The following is a 22,239-nucleotide window of genomic DNA, read 5'->3' as shown; positions in this document are numbered from 1 at the left end:
ATGTTTCCTGGAGCACATAAACCTGTGCTTCTGTAAGCTAGATACCTAAGAATGTAATTCCATGTTACAGGTTATGTGTATCTTTTTAATCTTTACTGATTGTGCTAATTTATGTTCCTAAAAGCAGTATATTTTACCTTCCTTTGCTCCACATCCTTTACAACACCAGAATTGTCAGACATTAAATTTTTAAGCAACCTGGTAGGTGTGATTTACTTTTAAAAAAAGTTGCTCTGGCTTCACTATGAAGAGAATTTTCTTTGAAGGGCAAGAATGGAAGCAGGAAAGATGCTAAAACATCATAAGTCATCAGAGAACTATAAATAAAAAATGAGATAGCACTTCATACCTCCTAGGATAGTTATAATAAGAAAGATGGATAACAACAAGTGTTGGTGAAGATGTGGAGAAATTGGAACCCTCATACATTGTTGGTGGAAATGTAAAATGTGCAGCCACTTTGGAAAACTGTTTGGGAGTTCCTCAGAATATTGAACATAGAGCTCTCATGTGGCCCAAAAATTCCACTCCTAGGTATCTACCCAAGAAAAATAAACATATACCCACACAAAAACTTGTATATAAATGTTCATAGCAGCATATAATAACCAAAAGGTGGAAATAATTTAAATGACCATCAGCTGATGAATAGATGAATCAAATGTGACATATTCATATAATGGAATATTATTCAATAAAAAAGAGGAATGAAGTACTGATACATGTCACAACAGGGGTGAACCTTGAAAACATCGTGCTATGTGAAAGAAGCCAGTTCCAAAAGGCCACGTATTATATGAGATATCCAAAATAGGCAAACCCGTAGAGACAGAAAGTAGATCAGTGGTTGCTAGGCCTAGGATTTGGGAGGAGTGAAGAAATGGGGAGTGACTGCCAGTAGGCACAGAGTTTTGTTTTTGAAACGATTAAAAAATATCTAATGTTAGATTTCAGAGATGGTTGTAAAATATATACCAGAGATGGTGAATATACTAAAAACCATCGAATTTTACAGTTTTATATAGTGAGTTGTATAATATGTGGATTATAATGTATCTATAGTATATGTTTTTACAAAATGAAATGGCAAACAGGTATTTTGTTTGCTAAACCATATGCTACAATTTTTGTGCCACCTAATATAAGCAATTTATAATATATTTTTTAAAAAGATTTGCAAAACAACAACAAGAACAAAAAGAGTGGAAGCAGGGAGACCAGTAAAGAACCTGTTAGAGTAGTTCAGATAAGAGATAATAGTGTTTGGATTAGGACAATAGTGGTGGGAATGGTGAGAAATTTCAACTGGGGATAGATTTGGAAGGTACATTATGAAAGCGCTTACTGATGGATTGGATGTCCTGTGTAGGAGAAAAAGACAAATCAAGCGTGAGTATCTAAACCAACTGATGAATGGATATTTCTTGTAGGAACCTTGTCATTCTTAAAAACCTCAATAAGTGTGGCAAAATTTATATGTCTTATTCTTCAAAGAATCCTGCCCTTTTAGCTATTGTTGCTCCTACCAAAGGAAAAGAAGGTAGAGAGTGAGTGATCTGTTTGCTTTTTGTTTATTTAATTTTAAAAATATTTATGACACACTTACTGCATTCAAGGCATACAGTTGCTAGATTAGTTTGTTCTAAATTGGTGCTGTTAATGAATTTCATCCTGAAATAGGTGGTTTATATTCGTGATGCAGAATAAGGTTATTTACTAAGAAATTCTGAAGAAGGAATGGATGAAACCTGTAAATATTGTTTAATGTGCACTTCACTCTTTTCCTCTGCAGTTCGTTCTATTGGCTCCATTGCACTTAGAAAAGCAGAGGACATTGACTTCAAGTACCACTTTGACTTCTTTAGTGTGAACTTCAATGAAGAACTGGTGGCTTTGTATGGTGGAAGTCTTCAGAAGCAGACCAAGTTTGTACATGAATGTATTAAAACAATTCTCAAACTCTATAAGGTGAGAGATAAGTATGCAAATCAATAGTGGTGCAACCTATCGGCACCTTTTTAAAAAAGGGATTCAGTATACTTTAAATCATGTATTTGTTTATATGGAAGTTGAAGCAGAGAAGGCACAAATTTTTTTTGTGAGAGTCTGTTGTCTTGGCCTCCGTAATGGTTTTGAAATTTAAATTTATAAGAAACATTTCTTATGGTGAATTCAGGAAGAAAAACTTTTTAAAACTTTATATATAAATTAGGAGTAAAATGCATTACCTAAAAACCATTGGTATAGATTTCTACCTCTAGCTATGACTAAGTAACTGGTACTAGGATAGAACACCTGCATATGTAAACAACTGTAAAACTGGTCAAGATATGTGAAGCACCTGTTTTGAGATGTTGGACAACAGAGCAGCAAAGGACTATGATCCCTGGAAGAAGTAAGCTCCATGATTGCTCTGGATTTCTGCCCGGAAGCATTTTCCAGACCGTGGGGCAAGTAAGGGGAGATCAAGCAGGGCACATTGATATCACTTAGCTAAAGAAAGCAGAGAATTGGAATTGGGGGCTGCTGAAGCAGCTAAATGCGACATGGTATGAGAAAGAAGAGAGTGAGGCAAAGAAAGGGGCTCTAAAAATGTGTGTTTTTCAATCTTTGAATGCCATGCTGCACAGGGAAAGTAGCTATAAAACAGTGGCATGCTAAGGAGGAAGTGGTAGAGTGTGTTCAAGACATAGTGGTGGTTTAAATCAAGGTGGTGGCAGTTGAAGTGATGAGAAATTGTCAGATCAGTGTAAATCTTAAAGGTTGAGGCAGTAAATTTGCTGGCAGATCAGATATGGAAGGGCAAAGTGAGAGGAAAAGAACAGTTAAGGCTGACCCCAAGATTTTTGGCTAAACAACTGGAAAGATTGAACTGCCATTAACTGAGGTAGGGAAGAATATAGGAGGAACAGATATGGAGGAGATTAAGAGTTTAGTTTTAGATAGATCCAGTTTGAGATGCACATTAGGCATTCCATGTATGCTACTGTACAGGTGGAGTTCAAGGCTAGAGTTCAAGAGAAGGAGTACAGTCTCAAGATAATTACTGAGAGGTTGACAGTGTGTAGATATACTTAAAGCCACTAGACTGGAAGAGATCACTGATGGTTTCAGCAAAGATATGAAAGAGCAGTGATCTAAGGGCAGAGACCTGAGTCACTTAAGTTTTAAGAAATGAGGAGAGATGAGAAGGAACCAGAAACAGAAACTAAAAAAGAGGAGCCAGTGAGGCAAAGGGAGAACCAGGAGAGTTTGTTGTCAAAGAAACTAACTTAAATATTTCAAAGAAGGAAGAAGTAAGTTATCAACTGTGTCAAATGTTACTCATAGGTCAAATAAGATGAGGATTAATAATTGACCATTGTAGCCTAGGCAACATAGTGAGACCCTGTGTCTACAAAAAAATATATATATTAGCTGGATGTGGTGGTGCACACTTGCAGTCCCAGCTACTTGGGAGGCTGAGGTAGGAGGATCTACTCGGAGCCTAGGAGATTGGGGCTGCAGTGAGCCATGAATCGTGCCACTGCACTCCAGCCTGGGTGACAGAGTGAGACCCTGTCTCAGAAAAAAAAAAAAAGAATTAAGAATTGACTATTGGATTCCTTGGTGATTTAGCAAGAGCAGTTTTGGTGGCATGTTGGGGTGAAAGTCTGATTGAAATGGATTTAAGAGTGTATGGAAGTTGAGAAATTGGAGATAGCAATAGCAAGTACTGTGTATACAACTTGTTTTGTTTTGTTTTGTTTTGTTTTGTTTTGTTTTGTTTGAGACAGGGTCTCACTCTGTCACCAGGCTGGAGTACAGTGGTGCAATCTCAGCTTACTGCAACCTCCTCCTCCTAGGTTCAAGTGATTCTCCTGCCTCAGCCTCCTGAGTAACTGGGACTACAGGCATGTGCCACCACGCCCAGCTAATTTTTGTATTTTTAGCAGATACCAGGTTTTGCCATGTTAGCCAGGCTGGTCTCGAACTCCTGACCTGAAGTGATCCACCTACCTTGGCCTCCTAAAGTGCTGGGATTACAGGTGTGAGCCACCGGACCTGGCCTGCAACTTAGATTTTTGCTGTAAAGAATTGTAAAGTGGTCACTAAGGGGAAAGTGAGAATTAAAAGGGAGTTATTTTTATTTTTAAGAGAGAATGCCAGTATATTTATACACTAATGAAAGTGATCTAGTTGATAGGGAAAAGCAATAATGCAAGAAGAAAATGAGAAGGATTGCTAGAGTGAGGTACTTGCGAAGGTCAAAGGAGATAGGTTTCAGAGCACAGTTGTAGGGTTTGGCTTTTGCTAAGATCAGGTCTGTATTGGAGATCACCAAAGATCCACTTAATTCCTATACCAGCATATTGTGACATGGCTGAAATAGTGTCCACAAGGGAAGCTCATTAGAGACTCAGTGCCCATGGTTTTTACTGGGGACTTATCACATAGATACCCTCTGCCTAGCACATACCAAAATTCCAGCCTGGAGGACAGCAGGTGTTCAGCATAAAACATGTTGTTTGCACAAACAGTTTAGGCACTCTTATCATTTAGGGAATGGTGGGAATCTCCCCCAAGTATAAGGTTCCAGATTCCAGCCAAGAGCCAACCTTGTATCCAGCCCATGCCAAGGACAGCAGTCTCAGGCCTCCTATGTTAACTCTTCTGCACAAGATTCAGTCTATTCATTGAGAAGCGATGGTACATAGGAAGGATCTGTGTTGGGGATGATGAGCAAAAGTTTGGTAATGAGACTGAGGAGATTGTTGAAAACAAAAGATTTTTTGAAAAGCACTTATCTAAAAAATAAAATATGGAATTGTCAGTGAATAAATGTTTGGAATGCTGCTTCATTTTTAAACCAAAATGCACAATAGAGAAATAATTTGATGAGATAAAAGATAACAACATGATAAGGTAATATATTGCTATCGCAACTGTAATTGTCTTGGCCTTTTTTGGGTGATATTTTCAGTTTCAAACAAATTATCCGATTTCTTATGTCTTGTAAAACCTAATAATCTGGTATATACCAAATATAATTACGCCTCACATTACATGTAGTGTAACAAACAGTATAAACATGATTTGCTAGACCAACTGTTCCTCTTGGCCCAGAAAACCAAGATATACCTGTTAAAAATGTTTGGCAGAACACAAAATAGTATGTATACACTAATTAAAACTATATGAAAATGTATTTCCGTACCTTATGATGGGAGGTTATATAAATAGTTTGATTTTCTTTTTCCTGTAAAATTGGTCATATGCAGAGAGAAATATTTAGTATTTTAAAAATGATACAAAGCCGCAATTATGACCTGGTGATTTATTTTAATAGGGTCAAGAATTTGCTCCAAAAAGTGTGGCAATAATTGGTCATTCTATGGGTGGCCTTGTTGCAAGAGCATTGCTTACACTGAAAAATTTTAAGCATGATCTGATAAATCTTCTTATTACACAAGCCACACCTCATGTTGCTCCTGTGATGCCATTAGATCGTTTCATTACAGGTGAGTACTGTTACATAAACATTAACCTCCCCATTGTTATTTAAGATTAAATAAATCAATCTCTATGGCTATTCCCCTAGGAGTATGCTACAGATTTATCCATGTATGAAGCAACTCAGTTGCAAATCAGCACCTCCAATTCTGAGTGTCTGTCTCTTTATATTATTGAGCTTAGGCTTATAATTGAAACTACTGTTAAGTTTTGTCTGTCCATAGCATCTTAACATGGTTGACATGTGTTTTATAATTTCTAGGCACTAGGGCTTCCGTTTAGTTTTTTTGTTTTTTGTTTTTTGTTTTTTAAAGACAGGGTCTTGCTCTTTCTCCCAGGCTGGAGTGCAGTGGTGCAATCTCAGCTCACTGCAACCTCCACCTCTCAGGTTCAAGCGATTCTCGTGCTTCAGCCTTCCAAGTATCTGGGATTTTTGCTGTATTGCCCAGGCTGGTCTTGAACTGCTGACCTCAAGTGATCTGCCTATCTCAGCCTCCCAAAGTGCTGGGATTACAGGCATAAGCCACCATGCCTGGCCAGTTTAGTTATTTTTGAGGATGGTACCCTGTCTCTTAAGATGTGTTTAAACTTCCTATGCTTTGTTAACTGTTTTAGGACTGTATCCAAAATAAGCTTATATTTAAGTAAGATAGTAGCAATGTCTAGTTTTTAAGTACAAAGGTATGCTAACACTTTATATAATGAGATATAATTCCTAATATTTATTGAGCTCTTAGTATGTTATGGATTTTAAAGACTTCATGTGATGTGTTACCACACTTAATCCTTACTGCAGTCCCTTGAGGTAGGCACCATTATTATCCTCATGTTTATGGATAGAAAAAGGCCAAGATAACGTTCTTGCCCAGAGTCATGTGGCAAGAAAGTAGTGAAACCAGTATTTGACCCTGGCAAAGTTGCTTCTGGGCTTGTGCTCTTAACCTTTGCATGCTGTACTGCCTCTTAATTGAAGCACATTAACATAGGAAATAAAACCATAGATAATACTATAATCTTGCAGGAATTTTGAATGAAAAGTAGGAGTTTGTGATTGACATCGTCTAATCAAATAGTGATAATGTCACAGAATAAGAATTAAATGTCTGTTATCTCAACTTATTGTTAAAAAAAGCCAGAGATTATCCTCACTGCTTATAGGAATATTATATGAGTAGATGAAAATCTTTAGAAAGAATTCTTCCTGGTTAGTAAATGTATATAGCTTCTTACCTATAAAAATTTGCATTATCTTAATTTTGATGAAAATTTTGTTTGTAGTTAAGTGAGAAATATTCCCCAGTGACTCCAAACCATCTTAACATAACAGCATTGCCAAAAAATAATTTATTTGCTCTTAAGTATCTGGTGCAACAGTAATTATTATGAGGCCTGGTTTTTCTGTTGGTACATTTAAAACTTTGCTTGTAGAAGTCTTTTAATAAGGAAACATTTTAATTTTAATAATGAAGTTGTTTAAATTTGTTGTAGTCTAATAATCTTAAATGACCTTAGGTTTAGGAAAAAAATTAAAGGCTAAAAGTCATAGTACTTGTCACCGTAATTGAGAACTCTTTATATTGTTGCATTCTGTGTGGTGTATGTAGATGACCCGTATAGATTAAATTAGAATGACTCAAAGATATTTTTAAAATTATTTGAGGAATGCACCCTCAATAGGTTTTATTGCTTTGGAGGGTGGCACTGTTCTGTCTCTATAAGGCTCAGGCTGAAAGTGATTCTTAGGATCAAGAATCCTGTACCTTTCCTGTAATTAGTCTTTCCTTTTTATTCTATATTTATTCTTTTTATTTTACTAAGTCAAAATTAGAATGAAAATTTTAAGGTTTTGAGAGACAGAGATCCATATGACCTCAGAAGTAGATTCCCTGTTTATACTTGTTGAAAATACTGCCTTTCAATAGGAGGAAGGAGGCCCTGCACTGGGCTCTGCACTTTAGAGGTTCCTGCTGCTCTGCCCCTAGCCTTTCGCACAGGGTGAGAAGTATGAAGGCTAAGTAGCCTCCCCACGTGGAGCCTGTATCTTTACTTCTGCACTGTGATCCAGCTAACCAAGCCTCCAGACTTTTTTTTTTTTTTTTTTTTTTTGAGACAGAGTCACGCTCTGTTGCCAGGCTGGAGTGCAGTGGCGCAATCTCGGCTCACTGCAACCTCCACCTCCTGGGTTCAAGCGATTCTCCTGCCTCAGCCTCCCAAGTAGCTGGGACTACAGGTGCATGCCACCATGCCCAGCTAATTTTTAGTAGAGACAGGGTTTCACCATGTTGGCCAGGATGGTCTCGATCTCTTGACCTCATAATCCGCCCGCCTTGGCCTCCCAAAGTGCTGGGATTATAGGAGGGAGCCACTGCGCCCAGCTGCCTCTAGACTTTTCTTGTCTATATGCCCTAAGCCTGCTTCTAAGACCTGTGTGGGTCTCTTCATTTTCTTTGTTTTCCTGAGGGCAGGTATGTAGAATCCTAAGCTTGAGTTGTGGCCAAGGCATAGCGCTGCTGAAAGTACAGACAGAGCTTGCATGTGCACATGAGGCCCTTGCAATGCAGGATCGAATTAGGATGGGAAGAGAAGCACAGTAAGAGACTGAAGATCTGCTCTTCCCATGCTGCCACCATCCAGTGGCTAACTCTGAGGTGTCTGAGAATTCTTAATTTGAACCTGGCCTTCCAGGTTATTTCAATGATATATTTTTAAAGATAGGCAGAAAAAAATATATTTGATTTAACAGGTTATTAGCTGGATTTTTGACTTTTTAAACTATCTAGACATATGGCATGTGTGCCCCACTGGTACTTAACATCCCAGGCTCTCCAGATGTTAAGAGTCAGTCTGCTAGGTGGTAATCTAAGTAAGTACTGCTGAGATCTTTAATGGGGGCAGCTTGCTGTACCCAGTGTTTGAAGCCCTGAGTGGGATCAAATGTCAGGATAAAAATGCATTAAATTTTGATAATCACAAAAAGAATTGCGAAATCCCCTGCCCTAGCCTCAATTTAATCTTTGACACTAGGCTTTTTTCACCTTCAATAGACAAAGTGAAAAATTGTCTGCAGGTTCTTCCCTTTGAAGTACTTGTTACAATAAATGGGTTGAACCCTAACCCTGAGGTTTTCCACAGCAGCAGCATAGTCCTAAGACTAATGTCAATGGTATTGTCCTGATAGATTGTAAGAATTTAAATAGTACTTGTGTGGTGGTGGTTGGCCACAGAAGAGATTTGCTAAGCCTTTTTCTTTTCTTTTTTTTGAGACAGAGTCTCGCTCTGTTGCCCAGGCTGGAGTGCAGTAGCACAATCTCGGCTCACTGCAACCTCTGCCTCCCGGGTTCAAGCGATTCTCCTGCCTCAGCCTCCCGAGTAGCTGGGACTACAGGTGCGCACCACCGTGCCCAGCTAATTTTTGTATTTTTAGTAGAGATGGGCTTTCACCATATTGGCCAGGCTGGTCTCAAACTCCTTACCTCGTGATCTGCCTTCCTCAGCCTCCCAAGCTAAGCCTTTTTAAGCTGGGATACTGCCATCATAGGGAGGGATCTACAGCTCTTTTTTTTCTTTTTTTAAACCACTTTATTGAGGGTAACTGATATATAAAATACCACACATATATAACAGTTTGTAATGTATACATTTAACGTATACAGTTTGAACATGTGCATATACCATGAAACTAACACCACAAATGTCTACAACTGTAGCATGGTAAATTCTTATCTTTCGAAGAATATTAGAATTTTCTCTTTTAGCTATACTGTGTGACTCATAAATAAGCATCATCCTTGTGGAATGTAGAAATGTGTTTGCATATGGATCCAAAGCTAGTAAAATTTGTTTTTTTTTAATTGATACCTTTAGTAACTCTTAGTGTTTATACTTTTATTTAATCGGGAAGTAGGAATATGTGTAAAGATACTGATTTTACTGAAAATAGGGAAATGTGAATAACTCAACTGTTTATAGATGAAATGACTTAAGCAAAAATTCAGTTAAATATTAATATTACTGTATAGATATCTTATTGTTTCAGGGAATGGCTACTGTTTTTTAATGTCTCTTTTTTATTCCCCACCAGATTTTTATACGACTGTAAACAACTATTGGATTCTAAATGCTCGACACATAAATTTAACCACACTTTCTGTAGCTGGAGGATTCCGGGATTACCAAGTTCGTTCAGGATTGACTTTTCTACCAAAATTAAGCCATCATACCAGTGCCTTATCTGTTGTGGTAATCTTTTTTTAAGATTCTATTGAAATAGTAATGTAATAGACCCAGTGGAGCATGAAAGAAGAAATAATATATAGCTGCGTGGTAATGACTGCTGAGTTAGTGGTGTTGGACTGCTGTGTGGGCATGCATGTGTGTAAGAGAGAGAGGGAAAGAGAGAAAGAGAGAAAATGAATGAATGAATGAATGAATGAATGAATGAATATGAATGTGTTGGGAGGGCAGAATTGTGAATGCTTATGTCCATAGGGAGTAAAAAGGATGGCCAGGAACCATGGCTTATGCCTATAATTCTAGTGCTTTGTGAGGCCAAGGCAGGAGGACTGCTTGAGGCCAGGAGTTCAAGATCAGCCTAGGCAACATAGGGAGACCCCCAACTCTACAAAATACAAAAAAACTTTAAAATTAGCCAGGCTAATTTGGCATGGTGGTAAGTGCCTATAGTCCGAGCTACTCAGGAGGTTGAGGCAGGAGAATCACTTGAGTCCAGGAGTTCGAGGTTATAGTGAGCTGTGATTTTATCACTGCACCTCAGCCTGGATGACAGAACAAGACTCTGACTCAAAAACAAACAAAAAAAAGTAAGTACAAAGGATCTTAGAAACTTGATGAAAATGACCCTTATTTATGAGGAGTAATGGTTTCTTGTCCAAAATAAGAGCCTGTTCATTGATTAGAGTTGTGAATATAAGAATGTGTGGACTGGAATCCAGGGGAATCCAGTTATATCTGAGTGTTGTACTAGATATAATCATAGTGGAATATCAAATATATCACATACTTCTGAATGTTAAACTTGAATGAAACTTTACCAATTTTATAACAACATGATTAGCTTTGATAGTATAAGTAGTATAAGTAGAACCTGATTAATTAATTTGCTACTTATTCTTCCCTGCTAGGACATCAAGTATTTGGTCTTTAACTGGGATACATAATCTGTGTAAAGTGAGTCAAGTTTCCTTTTAGGACTTCTTTCATGTGTATTTAACCTTGAAGTCTTCAGTTAAGATCTTAGCTTCTTAACTCAGTATACACATCATCTCCAAATATAACTTACTTCCTAAAGAGAAAATGCATAGAATGTAGTCTGCCTGTTCCTTTTGCTTTTTAGGAGATAACACTAGAAAGTCACTGTTTCATAGTTATACCTCTTCATAGATACTCCTTTTTTCATCTCACCTATTGTTGTCCTACTTTAGATTACTGTTCATTCATTAAATAGGTTATTTACTGAATGCTTGCCATACATAGAACAAAAATTATTAAGCTATTCTGCTATTACCCACCATTTTCATGTAACTAGAGGAATTGGGATGTAGCCAGAATAGCTTTGGAACTAAATTAGTAAAACTATCAAACCTCATTATTAGAGGTATGAATGTTGCTATTTGGTGTTGAATATTTTGGTCAGATATTTGTTGGAAGTCCTCAAAAGACTAAATGTCAACTCCTTGTAAACACAGACGATTTAGTCATATGAAATTTGATGTAACTTATTTCCTGGACCTTGTCTGGAGAATGATGCTGTATTGATACCACATCCTAAAGCTTATCTTTTAAAGAACTTTGATCTCTTTAATTGTGTGTGTGTAGGCATGGGTGTGTGTGTACTTCCCTATTTTTTCTAATCTATTTGATAATGTGTTGCTTTCTTTTTTTTTCTTTTTTTTTGAGACGGAGTCTCGCTCTGTAGCCCAGGCTGGAGTGCAGTGGCGCGATCTCTGCTCACTGCAAGCTCTGCCTCTCTGGTTCACACCATTCTCCTGCCGCAGCCTCCTGAGTAGCTGGGACTACAGGCGTCCGTCACCATGCCCAGCTAATTTTTTTTGTATTTTTAGTAGAGACGGGGTTTCACCATGTTAGCCAGGATGGTCTCAATCTCCTGACCTCGTGGTTCACCTGCCTTGGCCTCCCAAAGTGCTGGGATTACAGGTGTGAGCCACCACACCCAGCTGATAATGTGTTGCTTTCAAGGGAGCTTGTTATCTCTGATTTCTGTATCTCTGATGAAGATATTTTACTTATGGAACTTTATCAAAGCTTGCCATTGTATAACCTAAGATTTATTTTTTAGCCTCCAGATATTCCAGTTTTTCATATAGCTACATGTATATTCCCTTTAAAAAGTTATTAACAGTAACAATTTTTGAATGATTGTCTCAAGAATAGTTAAATGATGTTTACATCCATTAGGACTGGAAAATCTTTTAAGTTAGAGACCATAATTGTATCAAGAGGGTTGACTAAACTGCTGTAATATAGTCCCACACAGGTAATGACACTTAAGCACAATAGAACTTGACGTTTTATTCATGTAACTGCCCTGGGTGGATATTTAGGTTGGTGGGTGGTTTTCCAAGAGGTTCCATTCAGGAACTCAGGCTGAGAGTAGGCATTCCATCTTGAATGCTTTTCTTTCAGGGTTGCTCCAGTCATCTTCAACCACAAGAAGGAAGAAAGAACACAAGGCAAATGTCAGGCCTACAAATGGCACACATCACTCCTGCTCACATACCATTAGAAAAAACTCACTTTGTGTGTTTTGTTTTGTTTTGTTTTGAGACGGAGTTTCGCTCTTGTTGCCCAGGCTGGAGTGCAATGGCACAATCTCAGCTCACTGCAACCTCTGCCTCCAGGGTTCAAGCGATTATTCTGCCTCAGCCTCCTGAGTAGCTGGGATTAGAGGCACACGTCCCCATGCCCAGCTAATTTTTTGAAATTTTTTTAGTAGAGATGGGGTTTCACCATGTTAGCCAGGCTGGTCTCCAACTCCTGACCTCAGGTGATCCACCCGCCTCGGCCTCCCACAGTGTTGGGATTACAGGCGTGAGCCACTACGCCCGATCTCAGTCACATATTAAAGCAAGAGAGGCTAAGAGCTGTAGTCTAGCCAAGTGTGCAAGAAAAGAATAGATTTTGGTAGACATTTAGCAGTTTTCAACACAACAATCATGAGCAACTGACTTTTTGATTTGTGTTGCCTTTCCGTTTTCAACTCTAGCACACATGCATTAATTAAACTGAATGAAAGTAAACCAGCATTATATTCTTGGTAATGGTAAATGCTGTCTACTAAGAGTTCTTACTCTACTGACCATTAATGTAATTTAAGAACGACAGTGAACTCTGGTTGTCTAATTTTTTTAAGTAAACTATCAGCAGTAATTTCTAAATATATCAAGTACTTACAAGTTCATCAAGTAAGCTGTAGATTCCTCCCACTTCAGAACGTGGAACCCAAAGATACATTATTATTTATAGAGTTCAGGGTGTTAGTGATTCCTTAGAAGTTATACATATTTATTTTTTCAGTTCATTTATTAAAGAGACATTTTAGGCCTCTGTAAATTTTCTTGCATCTATGCTGTTAGTCTTCTATTTTCATTTTGTTTTGACAGTTCTGGTGATAGCAGCTTCTTGTCTCTTTGATGGTACATAAAGAGATGCTATGAAAAATAAAATCAGATTTACTTAATGAGCCCCTATTCTGTGTGAGATGCTATTCACAGAGAGATCATTATCTGGTGTGAAAAGGAGTCTCTAGTTCTTGAAGGGTGCTGTGCCATTGTTAGGAAGCCCTCTGCAAATACTTATATTTTTTAGAAGCCTTTTGTCCTTGTATATTTTACTAGTTGTATACATCCTAGTCAGCTAGGGATTTTTTTTTTTTCCAAAATATATAACCCTGGACCCCGCTTGGGAAAGTCAGATTTGGTAGTTTTGCAGTTGTGATTAGGCATATTTGGTTTGAAAACTCTCCTTAGGCCTAGGTATTTCTTAGGTACACCACTGATGAAGAAGTAACATCTTACAATCTATCAAGTGGTAGTTTCGTCAAAATTTAAATTACTAAAATGTCTTTTGTAACTTATACATTAACTGTGATTTATTAAAGAATCTTAAACTTGTCTCTCATTAGAGTAATAAAAAGTTAGACATTAAACTTTAGGAGAGAGTCTGTGGTTGCTTTAGTAATTTTTAAATGGTAATTTAAACTTGACTAACCAGGAGTGATATTTAGAGTTATGTTTTATACAGAGAAATTTATACAGAAAATTCTAATATATTTGGATCACCTTTTATAAGAATATCATTTAAAAATGTCTAGGCCTCACAATATAGTGAAACTATATTATGTGTTTCTAAATATTAGCTTGTAAGAATTTCAAACCTTTTAGAGAATAACAAATGTGCTTTTCGTAAGTTTATTTTTTTCTTTTCTTTTAGAGTTCAGCAGTGCCTAAGACCTGGGTCTCAACAGACCACCTCTCCATTGTGTGGTAAGTTAATACTTGTATAACTTGTTTTGATGAGTTGTCATGGTCCTCTTTCTCCTCAATGCAGTAATTTAATTGGCTTGTTAACTTTTTTTTTTTTTTTTTGAGACAGAGTCTCGCTCTGTTGCCCAGGCTGGAGGACAGTGGTGCAATCTTAGCTCACTGCAACCTCTCGCCTCCTGGCTTCAAGTGATCCTCATGCCTCAGCCTCCCAAGAAGCTGGCATTACAGGCATGTGCCATCATGCCAGCTAATTTTTGTATTTTTAGTAGGGATGAGGTTTCACCATGCTGGCCAGGCCGGTCTCAAACTCCTGACCTCAGGTGATCCACCCACATTGGCCTCCCAAAGTGCTGGGATTGCAGGGGTGAACCACCACACCCGGCCTGGTTTGTTAACTTTCTTAGAACTTCATCTATAAATAAGACTATGGGAGAAATATTAATTTAGAAGCTTGGAACTCTCATCTTGGTTCTTGTTTCAGTTTGACCAAGGTTCTCTTGACAACATGTAAAATAATCTCCCAAAAACCCAATAGCATCAGTCTCAAATGAAGCTAATATCAAATACCAAAGTTTTTGAGTTTTTACTAGTTGGGTGGAATCAACTGCACTTTTGGTAGGACTGTCTGAGCTTCTGGCCAATCACCGGCAGTGACTATTCTAGGGAGCAGCACATGGAAAACCAAGTAGGGATTAGATTTATCCATATGGGTCAAGAAATAGGCAGCCCCTAATATATTTATCTCATTGTGTTTCAGCTTAAAGATTCTCTTTTGACTTTTCTCTGGCTGTGCGAGCAGTAGTATCTGCTAGAATGACATACTTCAGGCATATAAACATGGGGTAGATAGTACATCTATGGCTAGGCTAGGTGAGGGGATTCAGGGAAAACAGAAGGACCCTGAAAATTCTGGCAAACATCCAGGAAGATTTAATTTGCTTTATTTTTATAGGTTTCATATTTAAGATATATGCTTAATAAGAATGATTTGTTACATAATTTTTGAGTTTAGAGGACTAAAGGAAACTCAGATGTTCCACTAAACAATAGAATTGTGCATATTTTGATCAAAAGTATATGTTTTAAGAAAGTTTTATTTGTAACACTTACTTTATTCCTTAGGTGTAAACAATTGCAGTTGACTACAGTTCGAGCATTCTTTGATCTTATTGATGCTGATACTAAACAAGTATGTATTTTTAAACTAAAAATTATTTAAGTGAAAGCTTTTACTTTACTATATCATTTACAGCCATGATGGATTTAATGTAATTTTTTTACTTTGATGAAAATAGAAGCATATACCTTATATCAATTTTAATTAATTCCAAAATGGAAATATCTTTTTTTCTCATAATACTTTGACTGCTGCGAATGATTTGTAAAATGCAATGAAAATGAAAAGTGAAAGAACCTTAAATCTTCCCCCAGTTCTTTCCACTGCTTAAAGTTTGACATATATCCTTCTTTTTTTTTTTTTTTTTTTTTTTAAGATGGAGTCTCACTCTGTTGCACAGGCTGGAGTGCAGTGGCGTGATCTCGGCTCACTGCAGCCTCTGCCTCCCAGGTTCAAGCGATCCTCCCACCTAGCCTCCTGAGGAGCTGGGACTACGTATGTGCACCACCAGTATTTTTAATAGAGATGGGGTTTCACCATGTTGGCCAGGCTGGTTTCAAACTCCTGACCTCAGGTGATCCACCTGTGTTGGCCTCCCAAAGTGCTGGGATTACAGGCGTGAACTACTACACCCTGCCTTCTTTTATTTTTTAAGTGTAGGGGAAATACTTCTTACAAACTATTTTATAAATTTTTTTGTAATACATTATAAACATCAAGATCTATCTTATTAGACATTTTTTCTTTTTGAGAGACAAGTTCTCACTATGTTGCCCAGTCTGGACTCAAATTCCTGGGCTCAAGTGATTCTCCCACCTCAGCCTCCTGAGTTTATTAAACATTTTTGAACCATGCTTTTTTAAAAACCACTTTAGCTTTCTGGTAAGATCGAAATGTGTAATTTATTGAATAACCTAAGCTCACCAGAACTTAAATTATGTACTTTTATAAGTTTTACCTTGTCTGTAATGTGATTTCACAGTGTAAACTCTTCAAACTAGTAATTTTCCAAATTGTTCAATTAGCAGAACATATGGAAATCATAGTATCCTTTACAGATTATCACATTACTCTTTTATCTCTTTCTTGTCTGCTAGCAGATAAATGGTAGCAGGATTTCAGCAAAATTCAGAGAATTCTTTCCATTAACTTAATTTTTTTTTCTGTAAGTTGGGAACAGATTGCCATTATTCATCTTAAACAGCCTTTTACCTCAGGTCATCTTATTCATGGAAATATATTTTGAGAACTATGGCTCTGGCTTCTTCTTTTGGAGAAAAAATTCCTTCTTTTTTAAGTAGTCTTTTTCATGGCAAAGCATTGCAGCCCGGATATTTTTGGAGTATTTCCCCTGAAGGCTCCAATTCTTTGGGCAACTAGTATGGGTGACCTCTTTCTCAATAGGTCTCCAGGTAATACTTAATTCTTAACAATGAGGAAAGCACCTTTACCCTGTAGTGTACTGTCTTAGAAGGATAGGGATTTTTTTCCTTAACTCTTCAGAAAGCTGTGTAACCACTCTTAGAGAGAATCATAGATACTTAGCTCTCTCCTGAAGGTCCAGATCATTTTGTGTTTTACCACATTTTAAGCTACAAGATTCGGTATTAAGTTAGTATATTTATTGATTTAAACAAGCTTCACCGAGTTGACACTGTGACTTGGTCATGCAACACAAACATTTTTTGGTTTGTTGACATTGTTTTAACTGTGAGACTTAACTGTGGTAAAAGTTCTAAGCCTACTTGAGGGAGTACAACTACATACAATAATAGAGTCAATTAAAATTGCTAGACCAGTTTTTACTTCAACTGACGTTTGGTAAACTTAAGAAAAACCTTATTCCGACTGGTGAGACAGGATACGTCAGACAGGTATATTCCTAAAAAAATTGGACATAAAACTAATTTCAATAAATAAAAGCATGTTTTTCCATTAACTTGTAAGATGAGAAAAGAACTATAGATAGTACTAGTATGTAATAAATTATAATTCTGAATGTATAAATATGCATTTTAAGGAGAAAATGAGAAATTTTTGATAACCATATTACTAAGAATCAAAAATGCTGTTTATGAAACTGAGTTTTGTTTTTAAAAACTCACTATGTGTAATTGACTGGACTAAATAGTAGAAAATAAAAACTTAAGGTATGATATCTAACCCTCAGGAAGCATATAGTCCAGGAGAAAAGCAGAACATATATATTCAGGGAAACTAAAATGCAAAGAATAATTAGTCCTAAGCATGGTGATAAGGCAGGAATCAGAGTAATTTCTAGTGGTTATTAGCATAAAAGTCATAGCTAAAAACTTGTGAGTAGATGGATTACCTTGGGAGTGAGTAAGAATGGTGGAATCCAGTCTTAAAGTTTTTTTGTTTTTGTTTTTGTTTTTTGAGACGGAGTCTTGCTCTGTCACCCAGGCTGGAGTGCAGTGGCGCGATCTCGGCTCACTGCAAGCTCTGCCTCCCGGGTTCATGCCATTCTTCTGCCTCAGCCTCCCAAGTAGCTGGAACCACAGGTGCCCACCACCATACCCGGCTAATTTTTTGTATTTTTAGTAGAGACAGGGTTTCTACGTGTTAGCCAGGATGGTCTCGATCTCCTGACCTTGTGATCCACCCGTCTTGGCCTCCCAAAGTGCTGGAATTACAGGCATGAGCCACCGCGCCCGGCCTAAAGTTTTGATAGACAGGCTGTAACATTTAATTGATTGCAAACAGATGTGGCCCCTTAAGAAAATCAAACAAATTTAGTATAAGACTGAGTTATTTGAAGTAGAGAGTTTGCATCAATTAGTATAAAAGTTCCACTGTCCTCCACTCTACTGACACCGTATCTAGAGAACTGTATTCTATTTCATGCATCATATTTTGAGGGGGACATCAACAAACTTAAGTTTATCCAGGGGAGGCAATCAGAATGGTGAAGGGACCAAAAGAGTTCAATGAAAAACACTTGATATGTTTGAAGTTGTTTTATCTGCAGAAGAAATGTTTTATTTGAATGGAGAACATAGCAAGTTTCTAATTTTTGAAGGACTGTCTCCCAATCTAAGATAGCAGTGTAATAAGGGATCAGTTATTTGCTCTAAATAAAGCATTCTCCTGGTAAGAGTTGTTAAAATTGGAATGCATGATCTTACAAAGTAGTGAATTAAAAATGTTCAAGCAAATGCTGGGTGACTTCCAAAGGGATTGGAAAGGTTTAGTAGACCTGGATCCTCACTGTTACTTCTTTGCCATTCTCGCTCTGTGGTTGAGAAAGTCATTTACCTGTCAGGGCCTCAATTATTAAACTAGAGAGTTGAATAATGGTCAATACCAAATGGATTTTATACCCCAGTACACTTTTTTAAAGGGATGACAACTTTTTTAAAGTTGCCAACTTTTTATTGTGCCAGGATATTTAAAAAACAGGTAGAAGGATAGAATAAAAGAGAGTAATTTCTATGGTAGGAAAGTTGACAATATTTATTTTCTCTAGTGACCAGTGGATTCTTTGTTATGGTATTGGCAGTAGTCTGAATTTGGAAATTAGTACATTGGAATCACAAGACCAGAGAATCTCTAAAATTCTCTTCTGGTTCTATACATTTTATAATGTTTTATTCTTAAATGTTACTTGAGAGACACTATTGCATAATAATGAAAGCATGGACTCTAGAGCCAGAATGCCTGGGTGTGAATCCCAGCCCAGACTTAAGAGCTGTGTGAACTTAGGCAAGTTTCTTAATTTCTCTGTGCTTTAGTTTATTCACATTTCAAATGCAGACGAAATCATTATCTCTTAGAGTTTTTGTGATGATTGAGTGAGTTTATGTACAGTGCTCAGAACAGTGCCTGGCTCAGAGTAATAAATGTTGGCTGTTGTCATCATTACTGAAGCAATGTTTCATCAAGCTATTACAATAGATACAAAATGATACAGAATGTATCAATGTTCTTTCTAGATAACTCAAAATTCCAAGAAGAAACTGTCAGTTTTGAATCACCACTTTATAAGACACCCATCAAAACATTTTGAGGAAAATCCAGCTATAATTTCTGACTTAACAGGTTGGTGACAATAACATATTTTAATTTTAAATGAAGTATTTCATTATTAATCTTAGGTAAATTTGTTTATAGCAGACAAAATCTTTGAAACTGTGATACTTCAAGTTTTAGGATCCTATTATATATATACATATATTATTAATTTCCCTATGATGATGCTGGTGCAGTTGTTGGTTAGGAAGGGAAAAAGAAGCAACGTGTAAGAGATTGCTGATAAAAAGTTTGTCTTGAAAATAACATGACAAATAGAAAAATTTCAGTTAAATGACTGTTCTCCTAACAATTGCATAAACTAAGTGCCATATTATTCTTGACTCCTTTTAGTTCCTCAATTATCAGTTATTCTTCATTCTTCTTTTGGATTACCAACATATCTTTTGCTGATAAATTTTGCTTTTAACAAAATAACTTGCTTTGTCTATTTAAATATAAAGCAAATTATACCGGTTATATTTAATTATGTGTCTTGTTTGGGAAATGAAATATTTATTTCCTATATTGATAATTCCTTAGAGTTAAAGGACACCAAACAGATTTATACTTTACTTGATGTGAATGCTAGTTGGTGATGAGTATATAGAAAATATATTACTAGATTTTCTGTTTTAATATAGCCAGTGTTCAGAAAACCACTTCTTTATTGTGATTGAGAAGTATTTCACCAGGATTCAAAGAAGAAAGAAACTATGTAGTATAAAAACAAAACAAGGCAAATAAATTAATTTCCTTTACCTTCAGGGACATCTATGTGGGTTCCAGTAAAAGTGTCCAAATGGACCTATGTAGCTTACAATGTAAGTATTCCACCAATGGATTTTTTTTCATGTTTTTTCCAGAAATAATTTAGTATTTATCTTTAAAAGTTAAAGACTCTTTAAACAAGATAACTGCATGCCATTTTCCCACAATTTAATAATAATTCCTTAATAAGTATCTAGTCAGTAATCAGTTTTATCATAAATTTATCTTTTTTGCTGTTTTCTTTGACGTTCAGTTTGTTTACATCAGGATCCAAACAAGGCCTATACGTTGTTATTGATTAATGTCTTATTCCTTTTTAATCTGGAAGACTTTCTCTTACCACCACTCTCCCCTTTTTTTTCTTGAAACTTATTTGTTGAAAAAAATACCAAGTCATTTGTCCTCTAGAGTTTCACAGTCTTGATTTTACTGATTGCATTCCTGTAGTCATTCAACATGTTCCTTTGCCTGTTGTGGTCCTGTGATTTAGTAGCTGGATCTAGCTGCTTGTTCATATTCAGATTTTTGTTTTGTTTTTGTTTTTGCTAGACTCTCTCTCTTTTTGTGATGTTAGCCACTGTTGATGAGGAATGACTGGAGTTATTAATTGATTAAGGAGGATGCAAAAATTGTGATAAGTTTAATTTTATTATTTATTAACTAGAATAGTATTCTAGTTAATTCTATATACTTAGAGAAAAACTGCTTATCTACTAAATTTATCAAAAGTAGAATAAATCATATGGGAAAAGAGTGATAATTGTGTGGATCTTTGGATCTTACCTTATATTTACTCATTATCAGAATGGTGAGTTGGCTCACAAGCTTCCTCTTATTAGTGACCATTAGTGGGTTTATTCCTCCAGTATTATTATGCACTCATGCATTTAAATATGTTTTCTTTCAGTCTGTTGATACTAAAATCGTTCCATATTTGGTCAGTGGAAACCATTTCAAGTTTAGTTCCTGAGTTTTTTTGATACAGCTCTTTAGTTGTCTTTAACAGTTTCCTCACTCTTGAGTAGGACAAGATATTTTAGCTTATTTTGTACATTTCCTGCCCCAAACCGTGAATCAGCTATTTCTTTAAGGAACTGTTCCTTTTCTTTGGGAAGTGGTATCTCAAAACCATAATCTGGTACTAGAAATGCCTGTGACTATTGGGTTGGCATTTCTAGGCCTTTTCAATGGCCAGAGCTAAGAACTGCATAAAATCTTAACTAAAAGACCAAAAAACCCACAATAAAACAACAACAAAAAAGTACATTCACACTGGTACTTCCAGGACAAACTGGGGACTACAGAGTTTATACCTAATCTTTCTCTTGCCCTTCTGTATCTTCCTTCTCCCACTCCTAGAGAATTGGTTCTCAACAACAAGAAGAATGATAGAATTAGAATAATTACTCATTTGCTATATCTGGATTTTTGAATGATGAAATTAATCTGCTCATTACAGCTATATTGAGTGTTTTCCTTCTTTTTGTAGGAATCTGAGAAGATATATTTTACATTTCCTCTTGAAAATCATAGAAAAATCTACACTCATGTCTATTGTCAGAGCACTATGCTGGTAAGATAATTGGTACATTTTATGTAAATTTAAGAGGCTAACTGTTGTTCATTTTTCAAATTCTACTGGTAGACCTAGCTATGAAATATTACTATTAAATCTAAGTAGTTGAAAAATAATTTCTCTGGAAGAGTGTTTTGATTGAAAAGTATTGATCAAAATTTTTTTATCACAGATACTATGCTATTAAGTTGTAACTTTGGTTCTAGTTTAGGTCTCCCACCCTGTCTTTCTGCCTTCATTTTACTCTGTTCGTGATGAAGGAATGGAATTCAAAACCCCTTTAATTCTAAGTTTCTATTAGTACTTTAAAGAATAGATGTAATTAAACAAAGCTATTCAATAGGAATTTTATAAAGGGAATTTTGTTTTCCATTGGCTTACATACTAAAATTTGAGGTACTTTTTATACCAAATATTCTCTAAGATAGTAGAGTAACTTACAATGTTATCTAGATTTACTGTATCAGAATAATGATTTTGATTTTTGTGTTTCTTTTTAATGAGTACCTACTATGTTAGGCACTATTAAAAAATGTGATGTTTAAAAATGCTATAGCGTGCATTTATTATGATATTAGGAATGGAAGCTAGGTGTGGTGGCTCACGCCTGTAATCCTAGCACCTTGGGAGGCTGAGGTGGGTGGATCATTTGAGCTCAGGAGTTTGAGACCAGCCTGGGCAACATGGTCAAACCCTGTCTCTGCAAAAAATACAAAAAACTTAGCTGGGTG

The 22,239-nt window shown here is 36.5% G+C and overlaps 1 protein-coding gene across 2 annotated transcripts in view; it reads left to right on the top strand.

The window, feature by feature from the left end:
* Positions 1-22,239, top strand: part of PGAP1 (post-GPI attachment to proteins inositol deacylase 1) — a 93,995-nt gene that overhangs the window by 17,173 nt on the left and 54,583 nt on the right. Inside the window, exons 3-10 of one of the 2 annotated variants that reach the window (XM_003825302.7) lie at positions 1,793-1,968; positions 5,330-5,501; positions 9,575-9,732; positions 13,963-14,015; positions 15,138-15,204; positions 19,086-19,191; positions 19,930-19,985; positions 21,422-21,505. In XM_003825302.7, coding sequence (XP_003825350.1) covers positions 1,793-1,968; positions 5,330-5,501; positions 9,575-9,732; positions 13,963-14,015; positions 15,138-15,204; positions 19,086-19,191; positions 19,930-19,985; positions 21,422-21,505 — 872 coding nt within the window. Of the gene's footprint in view, positions 1-1,792; positions 1,969-5,329; positions 5,502-9,574; positions 9,733-10,639; positions 10,681-13,962; positions 14,016-15,137; positions 15,205-19,085; positions 19,192-19,929; positions 19,986-21,421; positions 21,506-22,239 lie in introns of those variants that run through there. The other variant, XM_034954724.3, reaches the window with a different exon arrangement.

The sequence above is a fragment of the Pan paniscus genome, chromosome 13 (assembly GCF_029289425.2).
Source record: "Pan paniscus chromosome 13, NHGRI_mPanPan1-v2.0_pri, whole genome shotgun sequence".
NCBI classification, from domain to species: Eukaryota; Metazoa; Chordata; class Mammalia; order Primates; family Hominidae; genus Pan; species Pan paniscus.
This window is presented reverse-complemented; position numbering and strand designations above follow the sequence as displayed.